At 49.9% G+C, this 15,186-nt stretch overlaps 2 protein-coding genes across 2 annotated transcripts in view; both read right to left on the bottom strand.

Moving 5' to 3' along the window:
- The window catches only part of LOC104516079 (protein-glutamine gamma-glutamyltransferase 6-like), a 14,524-nt gene extending 6,577 nt beyond the window's left edge, over positions 1 to 7,947 (bottom strand). Inside the window, exons 1-8 of the mRNA XM_010160284.1 lie at positions 7,941 to 7,947; positions 6,215 to 6,388; positions 5,157 to 5,396; positions 4,520 to 4,638; positions 3,339 to 3,467; positions 1,932 to 2,109; positions 1,255 to 1,390; positions 147 to 250 (exon numbers count right to left, since the gene is read on the bottom strand). Coding sequence (XP_010158586.1) covers positions 147 to 250; positions 1,255 to 1,390; positions 1,932 to 2,109; positions 3,339 to 3,467; positions 4,520 to 4,638; positions 5,157 to 5,396; positions 6,215 to 6,388; positions 7,941 to 7,947 — 1,087 coding nt within the window. The remainder of the gene's footprint in view (positions 1 to 146; positions 251 to 1,254; positions 1,391 to 1,931; positions 2,110 to 3,338; positions 3,468 to 4,519; positions 4,639 to 5,156; positions 5,397 to 6,214; positions 6,389 to 7,940) is intronic.
- Positions 7,948 to 10,560: 2,613 nt separating this feature from the next.
- LOC104516080 (protein-glutamine gamma-glutamyltransferase 6-like) overlaps positions 10,561 to 15,186 on the bottom strand; it is a 15,016-nt gene continuing 10,390 nt past the window's right edge. Inside the window, exons 10-13 of the mRNA XM_010160286.1 lie at positions 13,657 to 13,974; positions 12,567 to 12,730; positions 11,681 to 11,805; positions 10,561 to 10,711 (exon numbers count right to left, since the gene is read on the bottom strand). Coding sequence (XP_010158588.1) covers positions 10,561 to 10,711; positions 11,681 to 11,805; positions 12,567 to 12,730; positions 13,657 to 13,974 — 758 coding nt within the window. The remainder of the gene's footprint in view (positions 10,712 to 11,680; positions 11,806 to 12,566; positions 12,731 to 13,656; positions 13,975 to 15,186) is intronic.

Consider the following 15,186-nt stretch of genomic DNA (forward strand, 5'->3'; position numbering starts at 1 on the left):
GCTGGAGGTTGATGCGGGTGTTGCTTTTCTTGCGCACCCCAGTTAATGCTGCTTCTACAGGCAGTAGATAGAGGTGCCCTGAAATGTTAGTAGCGATCTTCAGGAGTAGCAGTATCTACAGCTTTTTATATTTACAGCAGTGTTACCTTTGCTCCTTTCCTGGGGTGTAGCATCCAGAACCTGCCATCCATCGTAAAACGAGCCCAGGTCTCTTCTGATGAACCAGCTTTCATTCCAGACGTGGAAGTTCCTGGAAGGGAGGTGGAATAGGGACTCTCTGATTCATACAATTAACTTTATACTGAAGGATTTGGTGTAGTTCTGGGGCAGTGCAGGAGGTCACCCTGCTTGAGTGAACGAAAACTCCCCTGTGCAGAGAGCGGCTGCTGTTTTCCCGAGCAGCCCTTTCCCTCCGTTGCCAGCTTTTTGTGTTCAGACTCCTGGGAAATGTTGCGATGTTCCGAAAAGAATAATGTTGACAAGAATCCACTGCAGAGTCAGGCACTCGGTCCTGGGCGTTTCAGAACAGCGCGCTGCACAGCCGAAGGTCTCTGCAAGTTGCTCTCTGTGGTGTTTAATTCCCAGGTGCTTTCTGGTTGTGTCCCTCTTCCCACGCGGTCCCTGGGGCGGGGGTGCTGGGGGACTGGCACGCTGATGCATGCGCTACGACACACGTGTGCAGTGTCAGTTCCTGTGCACTTGTCTGTCAAAAGCGTCATTTTTAACGGCGCCTCTGAGGTGAAAGAAACAGCATGTTCTTCCTCAGGGATGGGATGGAGTTTTCTCAGCTGCCTCTCGGTAACGTGCAGGGGATGTGTAATGGTGATGGTGAAGGAGTGAGACGATCAACAGCTTCTTGCACACGAGCTGCATCTAAAACTTGGGGCTTCCGAGAGGGTTGGGCTCTGGGAATCGGGACAAACCGATGCCATTTTGGGGCAAGACATTAACCACTTCAACCTTTTTCTAAAAATTTCAACTTTCATACAGTAGAGACCAGATGAGCAGTGATGTTGATGTTGTATCTTCAAGTGGTGCGTTGAATAGCAGTGGTGCAAAGTCCCTCCTCTGGTAATTCTTCAGAGTGGTGACTGGCCACGTGCTGCACCACTGAACGCTCTGCTGCTCTCTGGTGTGGGCTTTTACTTCACTGGGAGCACAAGTCTGAGGAGTTCTTGCCTAAAGCACGATTCCAGATCTTTTAACTGGGGGAGAGTGTCAGGGAGGGAGTGTTAAGAAAACCCCTGAACCTACCACACGGAGTCTTCAGTGAAGTGCAGGGTCTTTCCGGAGGTGTCGATGTACTTATCAATGCTCAGGTTTACGTTCCGGTCGTGGGCAGAGTTGAAGTTCGTGACAACTCGAGTAGGGATCCCCAGGGACCTCAGCACTGCAATACAGAATACCACAAAAGGCTTAAACCTGTTCCACAGACATTTAGAAAGCATTTGTCTATTTTTCTTTGCAAAGCAGTCTAGGGACTGTGTTTTCAGCAGAAACAAAGCCTCAGAACACTCCCTCGGGGACGGGGCGAGTCGCAGGTGTGTACAGGTCCCTAGGGACAGGGACAGGACATCCTTCGCTGCCTCTCCTTGAGTCACCCATTTAGTTTAATATTGCGTTCCTCATCCTGCTCTCTCCCATTTTCTCCCTGTTTGCTTCTCTCTCTCCTGCTCCTCTCTGAAACATCTCCCAGATGCATTCTTTTTCCTTCGTGTTTTCCCAAAGTGACTCTTGGAGCAGCTCAGAATGGAAGCTGCTGGGTTGAAATGCTTTTCCTGACCTGTGGCTCCTTTACATGTCCTCAGAGTTGTGACTTGGTTTTGTGTCACCAGTAGGTGAGACACAACAGTAGAAAACTGGCATTGCAAGGGGGCAGACGTGAAAGGGCACGGGTTTTCCGACAGCATCCCTCAGCCCCTTGCGGGTACCTGTGCACATCACTCCTGCAAAGACCCAGCACTGGCCATACCGCACAGGTTTGTATCTGCCCCGGTACCACTGCCGCAGGATGGTCACGCTTCCACTCCACTGCAGGGGGTTGGTTCCTGAGCAGTACGTCTCACTCCACCTCCCTTCCACTACTCCTTTTTCGTCGTTGCTGTTAACCTGAAAGAGTCACAGATTCACACGCGGGCAGCAGGAGGGAGTGCAGGGGGCAGCCGTGACCCTGCTGGGCGCCGCTCTCGCTGGCTGGGTGGTGGGTGGGACACGGTATTTGAGTCTTGGGCAGGATTTTATCTGCTCAAGTGCAACACTTGGGTCAAACCAGATCAGGTTGGAGAGCCTGAGGATTCCAAACTGCCTCGCCCTTCAGTGTGAATGATCCCAAGTGTGCTCAAGGTCCTGTTTCACTGACGAGCGTCACCTTGTATGTCCTTGTGCCGTGACACTGTGTGTTCAGCATTGGGTCATATTCTCAGGTGGTTTATGTGGAAGCTAGACAGAGAAGTGGTGTTTTCTCAGAGTGTGCAGGTGTTGGCAGTGTGCCTGTAGAACACACAGCTTGCTCAGAACCTACTCTGTGCGCATGCCTCTGTTGGAACTGGGTGATCTCTGAGGTCCCTTCCACCCCAAACCATTCTGTGCTTCTAGAGGCCTGGTGTCACTTATGCTGTACCGGAACAGCAAGGTTATTTGTAATGATAGTTTTTTCTCAGGTATTCATACTTTTAGTGATTTTGTACGTCTTTAGAGTTATTTACTCCATATTGAAGTTGAGATTGCCTGAAGGGAGTGCTGTCTGAAAGGGTGGGAATGATCACATACTTAAAGGGGTAGTCCCAGGTAATGAGTGTGGTAAGGCCTGTGTAGGTATAAAATGGAATAGTCTTGCCTAGTTGAGCGTTTATGATTGCGAGGATGGGGGCATGTTGAGAAAACGTACCTGTTTGCTGGGGGAAATGCAGACAGGCCCCACTGAACAAGTCCCCCCTAAGCGGAGGACACTAAACACACAGTTAGCCGCCACCACGCCAGCACTGGTGTTCCAGTGTATTCCCTGCTTCTCTTGGTGTTTGAGAAATACAGCACATGATGTCCGAATGGACGCAGGAGTTCCAGACCAGTGAAGTCTGCTAGGGAGGTGCATATGAGATCCAGTGTTCCCCAAAGATCTTGGAAACATCCCTTTGTTATGAGCAAACTTTTGGGAAGAAGGTCAATTAAACTTTTGGGATATTTTGCTTTGAGAGTAAATCTCCATTTTACCTCTTCTGCAGAAGACATTTTTGCAGAAAAGTTAGCTACTCCTATAAAACATGGGGGCATTCCCAGTAACATGTCGGGGCGTTTGTCAGTGGGTGCACTGCAGAGCTGTAGCTGGTGGGTCACTTTACCATAGCGCTGACAACCCTGCTCACGTAGACGGGGTCGCTTCGGTTGGCAACATCAGCAGCTGGATCTTGGCGGTGGTTCAGGCTTCGATCCAGTATAGCCAAAGAGATATCAAGGATATCCTCTTCAAACTGCAATGAAAACAAGCAGTCCAGTAACGACCGACTTCATAAGCAAACCCGAGGGTAAACTCCCTGCCTATTGCCCTTCCTCTGGCACAGCAGGAGGATGTGGGCATATCGGCACCTTCTGTGCTGTTCAGGAAAGTAGGGCCAAGAAGAAAGTGTAAGCACGTTCTGAAGACAGCCAGTCTCTTATCAACCCTCCAGCCAGAACACGCGGTTTGGGGCCATGGCTGCCAGCATTCACCAGGGCATTACGTGGCCGGGTGTACACACCGTGTCTGCACCTTGTGTCAGGTGCTCTGAGCTGAACGAAACCCACTGAAACAGTTCCTGTGGGCTGGGGTCACAGAGGCGCTGTGGCGGGCGCAGGCGTGCCGGAGCACTGTGCGCTATGGCTGAGGCTGGGCGAGCCGGCCGCCTGGCCTCTGCGGAGGCAGCGGGTCTGGCCGGTTCGTTCGTTAGTGCAGAAGTTGCCACAGCCAGGAGGAGGGTCATGCCGGAAATGCTGGCGGTGCAGCTGCTGCTGCAGCTAAGGCAGAGGTGGTCAGGGGAGGTTTCGACCAGCCCAGCAGGTTGCAGCTACGTGACCCAGGGGGCTGTGGCTGTAGCAGTTCTGCTTGGGAGGCCCAGCTGATTTGCAAAAATTCCAACTTGTGTTGTTTCATTTGAGCAGACTTGGGATATACTGTAGTGTCTTCTGCCCCATTACTGAGCCAACTCTGTAAATATTCAGATGTACTAGCTCACCATTCTTAGAGGTTAATACTGGAATGGCTTCCTTTGCCCTTTACATGGGTCAAGAAACAAGTAGAGTTTCACTAGTTTCTGTAATAGGCAAAAGAAAACTAAAATTCTGCTTTGTTTCTTTTATTTCTCTATTAGCAGATGCCAGACGGTGGAAATGGCCCTGATGCTGCTGTAATGTGTTGATAAGTAAGACATGGGAAGTAAGGGAGGAATCCTGAACTCATGCCATGAAATAATGATTCTCCCGCCTCAAGAGCCCATTTACCCGCTGTTCTTATTGTCAGAGTTCTGGAATAGGGGATGCTCTTTACCTGTCCATAGTTCCAAGCTTCTTGTTGAATATATTTTTCCAGTCCCTGAAATATGATTCCACTGTCATTCAGGACATACTCCTGTCGCTCCTCTTCATTAGCCATATAGACATCGTCACCTAGAAGCAGAATGAGACATGCAGGCTGAAAGGACAGTTGGTTTGCTGTAACTGAAAATCTCTCTTCAAGGGGCTTCATAGGGAACAGGCCAGGCTGCCTGTGCTCTCCGGCTTAGGGCTCCCTGCGGTGCCGCTGCGGCCATTCAGGGAGTGAATAAAATAAGCATGAAGTTCCTTTGAGGGGAACTGACCATGCTCTTGTCCCTTCACCAGTCTCAGCCTGTGTCTTGCAGGTAGACACTGGGTGGTTTATAATCAGACACAAGTATCAGAGGGAAAAACTTATAGAACAGATATTTGAAATATTTCCTGCCTCCGCTTTCTTAACTCTCCAAGCAAGAGTCTGGATCGTTAATGCGTTGTGGCACTGAAGAAGAGGCAAAAACCTGAGCCTTGATGTTGAGGAAAAGACAGACCCTTCTGTAGCTGTGACTGCCGGGTACCTGCTTTGCTGTGACACCCACCTTTCCTGACTGAGACAATGAGTCATTTGAAAGACGTGATACAGCAAAACATACTTGGACACCAGGGATTGAAGAGTAGCACAAACTGGCCCAGGAGTGTGGAAGAGACCTTGTTCCCAGAAACAGTCTGGAGTTTGAGTTTGTATCGTCCAATGATGGCGTTGGCTGGGCTGAGTATTTTGAAGTTCATGCAGCCAGGCTCACTGGGCTCTTGCGTTGCACTCCAGCCAGTGGCACCCTCCTCCGAAAGGTTAAATACGGCCTTGGTCTGCTGTGATTCATCTGGAGATGGTCCTGCCAGAGGGAACAGGGACAGCAGTTCCGAATGACAGCCGTGGGCCGCAGTCCTGGGGTCAGTGATGAGCTCAATTCCCTATTTGTTTCAATGGCTGCGTGGGAAGATCGGGGCTTGTCTGATGAAATGCTAATTCAGGGTAAACCAACTGCACTCCAGCCCCTGGAGTCGTGCTCTGCAGCCCTGTGTCTTACCTGTGTGACCCGCTAAGGGTGGGTATGCCCAGATCCTCTAGAGAAGTGAGGAGGCAAGCCCGTGGTTCTGCCAGTCTGAGCATTCAGAACCACGTGGGCAGAAGGAGCCACAGGTTCCAGCACAGGTTTTGGTAGGAGGTGGCAGCTGCCTGTGGAATTTGGTGGAGAAGACTTTTGGGGAGATACAGACTGGAGGCGTGTGATTGAGGTCATGCAGATTGCTGTGATAACAGGGAACACCTGGAGTTAATCGAGGGGATTTTAAAGAGGTGAAGTAGAGAGTCAGAGAGGAGACAGGTGGGGATTATGGTCGGAGAGAGGTCGGGCTGCAGGGTGGGCAGGGACCGCAGAAAGCAGATGACGCAGGATTGGAGGCAGGTCCGAAGAAGCAGAGATAGATGCTTATTTTTAGAATGAGGATGGTCTCGACCTTTCTATTCATTATTACCTTAACTGTCTGTTGCCTTAAGGAACAGATTGGATTTTAAAATGGGAGCTCCTGAGCCTAAAGTGACAGTGAATCCTGCGTGCTACAGGGCGAAGCTTAGTGCTTGGGAGTGGAGGCACCAATCTTCTGGAGCTGGAGTGCCTTGGAGGTGAGGTGAGTGCCAAGGGGAACCTACCTGTGCTTGCAACAAAGGTGAGGTGGTACCCAGATCGCACCGTTGTTCGGAGGTTCAGAGTGATGCTGAAGGCCTGTCCTCTCCGCAGGATTGTGTCTGTGCTGCTGTAGTCAGCGGTGTGGTGTGCAGCTTGATTTAGGTTGGATTGCCAGTTGACGTTCGCGATTTTCAGGGCTAGAAAGACACGAGGCACATTGGTTAAACACATTGTTCCTTCAAGCCTGTTCCTAGTAATTTTATTATGCTTGTATATAGCTGGAGTTACATGCCCTAGGAGAACAGAAAAATCCACTGTTATTATTAAAAATTGCAAAATAACAACTTTGAGGGACAGGTAAAATATCTTTTCTGCAGGCGTCTTTCACAGGCACGAAAAACACCCGTTCAGAGAATTCATCTTTGATTAAAAAAATATTAAAATCCTATTTTATTTAGGTAAGGCTCAGTTGAAGTTGAAGAGCCTGTTCTGTTCCACCATGTTCCTGGTCTTTTTCTCTTGGGCTCTCTAGTTCCCAGGCTGCTTCCCAGATGCATGGGAAGCAATGCTGAAGCTCTCCGGAGCAGGTGGGTGCTGGAAGCGCTGCATGGCCGGTGCTGGACAGAGGGCTAGGTAGTATCTTTGCTGTCGACTGTGTGCATTACCATGTCATGTGTCTTGGATCTCAGTTACTTCACAGTCTTTGGGATGGAAGCTGGTGTCATTTCATGCTGCTGGAAAAAGGAAACCAGCAGGGAGAGGTGGGGGGCTTGGAGTGGCGGATCCTGGGGCAGTGCCATAGGCTGCTGTGGGATCCTGATAGGTTGCCTGCCGTTCAAAACGGACACTGCAGCACAGGTCACAAAGCTTTCAACCTGCCTTGTTCCCTGATCAATTAAAAAAACCCTACAACAAAACATCCAACAGACAAAATCAAGTCAAAAAGATTTTGATCTTCACAGTTTCAATTTAAATCTTACCATTTCCTTCTCTGCCTTCAGCGTATCTGCTGGAAAGCCGGGTTTTCAATAGCCTGTCAACGCACGGTTGGACCAACCTCTAAAAAGCTGTTGGGTGTTCAGCCTCTGATGGATAGGCGCTGGGAGCGCTCGTAAGCACGGGTCTGCAGAATCGGTGATTGGGGCTGAAAGTGCTGATCATTATCCCGCAGGGTCCTCAGGCTAAACCGAAGACAGACTTGTGCGTGTTGTATGATGCCTTTTCTAGCTGGAGACCTTGCCAGTCGCCATGAGAGTGAGAGCAGGCGCGCTATAGCTCACAGGTCCTGGGCTGGTGCTTTGGCACAGCGGCACGCAGGTTTCGGGACCCGCGGTGTGGAAGGTGAACAGGGCAGTACAGAGGCCGTCAGGGGACCTGAGGCCAGATGTCGGCGCGACAGCAGAGTGCGATTAGAGCCTGGGACTTGCATGTGGCAGGTTGGTGCCCAAGTTCCTAGCCAGCAGTGTTGACTAGGGGGTTGCAAAAGCACTTTATGGAGTAGTTAATGGATATGACAGAAAAATCTTATCTTACTCTGTATTTCTGTGTTACAGGAAAAGAATATGTTTAAGACCCATGATATTAAAAAAATGAACATTCTAGTAGAATAACCCATAAATGCATTTAACCTAAAAGTGGCTGAATTGCCAAGAGAGCAAGTAGCTGTAATTTATCCTGTTTCCTCAGCAAATGCCACTCTTCAGTATTAGAAGAGTGCTATCTGGTGCAATCGGACTGTTTTTAACTTACCCGCCATGAGGTTTCCTTCTTCTTTTCCCCACTTACGCGTAGCTCAGGTCATGGATACAACGTGTGCAAGAACATCCTCAATCCTCTTCCACCAGCATGAGTAGCCACGGGCTTTGGACTCTTGCCTTCACTACACAAGCTAGAGTTTATACAAGCTGGGTGTGACCTGCGGTCGCTCCTTACTGGTTCTGCAGTAATCTCCTGCGTAAGCGTCTCCTTATGACTGCTTTAATTGCAGTCCTGAGTCTAATGATGCTTGTTTAAACTGCTGAATGGCTTGAGGAAAGATGATGAACAGCATCCTGGTGTCTTAACCACTAAGGGAGGTAAATAGCCCAGCTTGGCGCTAATGAAGGATATACAGCCTTAAGTAGCCAGGAGAAACTGAGTTTTGGATGGCTGGTTTGTGTCAGATTAGGTTTTTGGGGACTGTATGTATGGAGGCAGGTGTGGATAAATACACGTAGTACGATGTGGATGTGTGGGACAGGGGCTCATCGAGTAGTCTGTGGGGTGTTAGCATCACTGTCACTCAGTAGCACCCTGACTTCACGTAGCGTAAGCCACTTTTTGGTTTAAGGCAGGCCTGCCTGAAGGTCTTTGACCTAACTGCACCCAGCTCATCCTGGCGTGGAGCACCCAGCGCTCATTACCTGTTCCTACGTGATTACCTGTAATGCGTGTTTCTTACGTACGGAGCAACACACCCCCTGAGAGGGCATTGTCACGCGGTCACCTGCGCTCCAGGGTTTCTGTTAAGTACAGGGGCGTTAAGTTCTGCTCTGCCTTTCATCGTTTCTGTTTACAGTTCTGTAATCCACATAGGTGGCTTCTCTGCAGCTGTTTGCCTGGCGCCTGGAGTTGGGCCCCGGAGGAGGCTGCAGAGCTGTTCTGCTGAGCCCTGCCCATGCTAACTCAGCCGTGCTCTTCCCTGCTCCCCCCCTCTGCTACCCCCTCCACTCCCCCCACTCCGTCCTCCCTTGTCCCGTCTCACACCCTCTCCAGAAGCACCCGGCGGAGGTTGGCTGCAGTTCTTGGCTTCCAGTGGGCCCTGGCTGAGGCGTCGGGGTGCGGGGCCAGCCCCTGGTTTTCCTCACCTCTGCACTGTTGCATTCTGTCTGGTTTGCCTGGTTTGGTTCCACGTCCGTCTCAAGATTGCCTGCAACCCAACACGCACCTGTGTGACCTGCAGCTTCAGGGTTTTTAAGGAGTTTGAAGTTCTGCATTTTTGTGTATTTTTCCAGTAAGAATTTGTGATCGTGCCTGGATGCATTAGACCAAAATACCTGTCAGACAAGAGATGTCCATGTCAAACTCCTGCCAGCTCTTGGCTCAGAATTTTGGCCTTGCTAGTTCTGCATTATACGTTTTCTAAGTCAGAAAAGGTCCTGCCTTGGCCGAGCCATTTGTAGACCCCTGTTGCCTCGCGCCCTTCCTGCCAGGCGTGCAGGTGCTTGCTGGGCCCTGTTGGCTACTCGCTTCCGTGGCGGTTCTGGGAGAGCCAGGGACTGTTGCCGCAGCAACAGAGAATCCTTACAGCTGCTGGAAGTGCGTTTTGGGTGCAACATGGTGCCAGGCAGCGTGAGGGCCGGGAGCCCCCGGGAGAGTCATCTGGGTGGAAAGGCCATGACGAAGGTGTGGAGCAGGGGCTGCCGGGGAGTGAGTTACACCGGGATGGGTTGGAGACAAACGTTCCCTGTGTCCAGGGACCCTGCGCTGGTGAGCAGACAGTGATGCTGGACTCCCATGTTCATGCAGGGCGCTCCCCGCGCTTTGTGGTGCTTGGGCCCGTCACGTTACCGATTGGAATATGTACATGTTGTCCCCTCTGTGACAGGCCGAGGCCCACAGGCTACAGAAATATTGTCCTGGACCCCAAACATTGCTTCTTAAAGCCTTTGTAGGCTTTTCTCCTTCCCACTGACAGAGGTTTAGGTGTCACAAAATACAGAAATCAATGAACAGTGGAGGAAATGTTCTGTGTTTTTAGGAAAGAATCTTGTTAAATGAAGACAACTTTCCTGAGTCTTTTGACTTCTCACAGTATTTCCATGGAATGTGCGATTCATTAGGAAAGAGCACAGCCTTATGAGTAGTTTTTGTTTATTGCTGACAGTCAGAATGTGGACACAGAGAGACTAGTAGTAATTATCCGATGGAAAATTCAAAACCAGGAGCTCCACACAAGGAGATTTGATAGAACAGTGAAACTGTTTCAACAAGGAAGAGTTTCATTTTTCTAGACAAGAGGACAAAAAAAAGGATATATGATTAGAGACTAATAAACGAAGCACTCTGAAAGCAGGAGACTTGGTCCTGCTGCAGCGGAAGAGGTCACCGGTTTCTGTAGGGAGTGCCTTGCCGTCATCCCTGGCCCTGTAGGGAGAACATCTTGCTGGGTTCCTGCTAATGCCATCGCATTATGCTGGTGCTACCGTGATGGTTACGAATCCCTTCACGTGCGAAAACTTGTCACAGGAGAAGTCCACTTGCAGCTGTAAGGGCCCAGTCCTGCGAGGCGTGAACTCAAAATAGATCTTTGATCTCTCCCTCGGAGCCAGTCGGGCCAGACTGAAATGAAAAAAATAATTAATTCAGGTTTGTATTGTCCTTCCCCGCATTATGCTGGTGCTACCGTGATGGTTACGAATCCCTTCACGTGCGAAAACTTGTCACAGGAGAAGTCCACTTGCAGCTGTAAGGGCCCAGTCCTGCGAGGCGTGAACTCAAAATAGATCTTTGATCTCTCCCTCGGAGCCAGTCGGGCCAGACTGAAATGAAAAAAATAATTAATTCAGGTTTGTATTGTCCTTCCCTGAAATTCCCAAGAAGCAGACCTGCCTGACGGCTGGGGCACCAACAGGTACCGGAGACCCAGCCGTGTTTTTTGAGAACTGCGTAGGGCTTAAGGCTTTGCATAGACTAAGAAATGAGGAACAATAGGACCGTCTTCATGCATTCTCGAAGAGACCGGTGGAAACCAGGAGTGCTGTGTTGTGCCCCTGCGGCAGGGCTGGGTGCAGGTTTGGAGAGCCAGCACAAGCTCCAGACAGGAAAACCCCTCTGCCCAGTGCCAGCTGGGTTCGTATCCCGTTTGGCAATAGTGGGACTTTTCTAATGGCCGAAGCGCTTTGATTTGTGTCTCCTTTTGGCCTAAATTAGCTTCATCTTTCACTGGAATAATGTTTTCCATATTTTTATGGATTATTATGTCCAACCATTTCCAGAGCCACAGCAAGTCAGGCTTTGGGAAGTACGAACACTCAGTGCAGAGTTAGCCCCTAGAGCGAGGGAGCCCAGAGGGAAAGGAAAAAAAGTAATAGCAAATGTTGCTCTTGTTTTCAGGAGGTGATTTTCTCCTTTCTGCAACGAGGGGAGATACGGCAGGGCCCTGTCTGAGCACAAGCAAATACATCTTTTTGTGGTAGCAGGGAAGTGTACGTAGGAAGGAAAACGCGGAGCCAGGCTGTGCGAGAAGTACCCCAGACAAAAGGGTGACAGGGCTGTTTGCTTTCCCGGGCGGGAAGGGTGTCAGCAGCCCCCAGTTGTTATAGAAGTTTCTGTGTGGAAAAGGTAACGCGTGGCTAGGAAGTTGCACTACCCCGGCGTGTGTTTGGTGGCACTTTTCATACACAGAAAATAGGACTAAGTCAGTTGAGCCATGGTTTTTAGTTAGCGCCAAGCCAGACGTGCTCACGGCGTGTTAGAAGTGCCCGGTAAATGCGGCGGCTTTCACTTACTGTATCTTGACCTGCTGGTTCATCAGGGTCACCAGCAGGACACAGCGGTTCACTGGTTCCGGGAGGGGGTTGGCGTAGGAGATCTCCAGAGTGACGGCTTTGTTCACCACCACCCGCCGCGGGATCTAAACGACAAAGACGCGTTTCTGCTCAGTCAGGTCTGACGCTTGTCTGCGGCTGGGCGGCAGTCACGCCGTGGGCAGGGCACCTCTCATCTGCGAGGGGCAGCGCAGAGGTGGAATCAAGCTGATAGTGGAATCGCCTTTCCCAGCGCTTCCGGCTGGATTGGCATTAGCTGGATTGGGATTAGCACCACGGTTTGTGCACGGCTGCACTCGGTGGAGCCCTGACTGCGGACACATGCCCCGAGCCCTGTCTGATCCTCGGGCTGCTGGATGTCACTTCTTGGCACATCACTGATTAAGGATTGAGGTGTTAAACCAATACAAGCTGTCTCCAGCCCAGATGAGTACTCAGAGCTCAGGTCTGCCGGCAGAGCTGTTTGAAGGCAGCACAAGCCCTTGCCCCAAGTGGGGAACAGCTGGGATGTGACAGGGTGCGTGAACACAGAGCAGTGCACGGGACTGAGAAAGCCGGCGGGTAACAAGGCTGTTCCGGCGAACGGAGGGCAGGTTCAGGCAGAGCTTCACAGTGGGTTTCTGTGATGCTTGCTTTCTCAATTTAAGCAGGCAAAATTTTGGAGTAAAATAGGAAATCGCAGCCTAAATCAGTGCCTTTATCGCCGCGTTCTCACAGCATCAGACTCACTAAGGATGGAAAAGACCTATAAGGTCATCTAGTCCAACCATCAAGTTAAGGTCTGAGCTCTAGAAAGAGGCCTCAGTTCTTTCAGGATGTGCAGGATGTCAGGGAGAGGAGGGTTTACCTTGATGATGATGTTGGTGTCCTCTAAAACGATTGTCTTCTCCACCAGCAGCTTCCCCCCATGTGTGTGCATGACTTCACACAAAGCAGTAACTTGGATCCTCTTGTCAGTTGTCAGATGGTTTCCGTAGTAAGAATAAGGGATCTTCAACCGGATATGTTTCTCTGGAATTCAGACATAAATCGGGAATAATCATTTAGGTCTGTAAATAAGGAACCATTACACTGTCAAGGACTGCTGGAGACAGAGTTTCTGGGGAGGCTACTGAGGGGGCAGAGGGCAGCCAGAGCCTGGGGCTGGTTCTTCCTCGTGGCACAGGCCGTGTGTTTCTCTGCTCTGGTGATCCGGTTCTACTTGGACTCGTTTAGCCCTTAGGGTTTGAGTGAAGGATTTTGGCCTGAAACTGAGGGAATCTGCTCATCTGCATTTCACTGGACTCCTGTTTTTTGTATTTCTTACAATCAGAGGTAGAATGATTTTCATCTGTTCCCTCCATACATCCTATTTGTTCACCTCAGTCGAGAAGGAAGTTTTGGTCAGGTTTCACGAGATCCTTTTCAGATGACCTGGTCAGCTGCTGATTGTTGTAGTGTACAACTTTCTGCTGCGTATGGAGAAAACGTTTCTCTTTGCAACCCCTGGCAATGAAAATTCTCTCTATAACAGCTTTAATAGCCTTGGCTCTTTAGAAGACAGACAGGCTTTCACTGGCACTTTTCACCTGTGTCCTACTTGATTCCTGTGAAGGTGCTGCCGGTTGGGTGCCAGGCAGCGTATGTCAGCCTTGGGAGTGAGGTGTGTTCCTCGCAGACACACGCACGTCTACAGCTTCTGGAGCTGTAACAGGGACCCAGCATCTGTGTGACATTTCATGAGACCTTCAGTTCCTGGTTGAACTAGTGACAGTCTCAGAGGAGAAAAACCCAACCCAACATGGGAACTGTAGTGCTCAGGAATGCTCTTAAGAGCTGGACCAAGCAGCCACGGGACAAGGCTGATTTGGATACTAGACTGATGTTGCTTCCCTCCACTTGCCTTCGTGTGGCTAAGAAAAGGGCTGTATTGGCTCCCTGGGGAGAGTACCAGTTACCTTGTTTAGAACCAAGATCCACGGAAGTGGTTGCCTTCAGGATCTCTGCCACTGCTCTCCTGGTGTACAGGACGGTTGATGCACTCATGTCCACCTTCACGGTTTTGTGGTCAAAAGCTAGGTTATTGAGGATTAGGGTCAGGGTAATGTCTTTGCCAAACACCGCAGGTTCCGTCAGCTTGAATTTCCCAGAGATCCCAGGGTTTCTGACTGTCTCTGAGGATCTTTCATTTGGAGATTCTGCATGTCCTTCTGTGATGTATGATCCAAATATCTTGGCCAAAGCCTTTTTATAAACTCTTCGTTCCTCAGAAGAACCTGGTTGAAGGAGAGAACCAAGTCAAATTCATGCCCCTGTTGCCATTGCACTTTCTCTGTGGGAAGGCTTCCAGAATGGTCCAGGGTGGCAGTTCTCCATCACCCAGAAATGTGCAGCCCCTCAAAGTTCCCCGTGTGATCACTAGGGCTCTGTTCAGGTGTTTCAGGGAAGTAATAAGCAGATTGTAGTCATGTGAATAAGTCACTAAAATGAAATGTGATGCATTTGGATGTGTTTAGGATGCGAAATTTCTTTTTCTTGAGTCAGAACATGCAGAAGGATGATGAGTTACTTTGCTAACCGATGATAACCAGCTTCTATTAAATACGGTGGCAGTAAAACCCTGAGGAGTGAAGTACTGAAATATGGCACTAATTCTGAAGAGCAGACTTTAAAAAAAGTGGAATACATCTTCCTCTTTTCCCCCCCCCAAGACTTCAAGCCACAAACATTAAGCAAACTATTACATGAAATCTGTAACCCTAAATTTAAAGAAAAAGATGGAAAGACCAAGTTTTTGAGGGAATCATAGAATGGTTAGAGTTGGAAGGGACCTTAAAGATCATCTAGTTCCAACCCCCCTGCCATGGGCTGGGACACCTTGCACTAGACCAGGTTGCTCAAAGCCACATCCAGCCTGGCCTTGAAGACATCCAGGGATGGGGCATCCACAGCTTCTCTGGGCAACCTGTCCCAGTGCCTCACAGTGGACACAGCCAGAAGGAATTTATTTGCAGAGATACGGAGCACGACGCCGTATGGAAGATGGATGTCTAGTGGTAGAGGACTGGAGTTCAGGGTTTTGGATTTGTGGATTGATTGTTGCCCCACTCCCTCTGCCAGGTGTGCCAGAAAACTGGTACTTGATGGTCTGTGACTTCTCATAGTGCAGACCTGCACACGGGTCGTGGTACATGACAGACTCTGGTTTAAGGCCTTTTGCTATGGCAGCCTGAGGGTTCGTCTGCCTTGGGTAGAAAAACGTGTTTTATAGCCCTGTTTTGTACTTCTGTGTAAGGGACTAAAATATGCTCGTATTGTGTCTTAATAAGGGAGCTACTAAATACGGAAATGCAGAGCTCTAAGACCCAGTGTGTTAAGGAAGCAGGCTGACAACACCGGCAGAAGTATTTTCTGAAGGAAGGGGAGAGAGGCTCAAAGAAAACAGGTTACCCACCCTAGCTTCCTAGCACCAAGCATTCAGAAGCAGA

This window comes from Eurypyga helias, unplaced genomic scaffold (genome assembly GCF_000690775.1).
Source record: "Eurypyga helias isolate BGI_N326 unplaced genomic scaffold, ASM69077v1 scaffold16421, whole genome shotgun sequence".
In the NCBI taxonomy this organism is placed as follows: Eukaryota; Metazoa; Chordata; class Aves; order Eurypygiformes; family Eurypygidae; genus Eurypyga; species Eurypyga helias.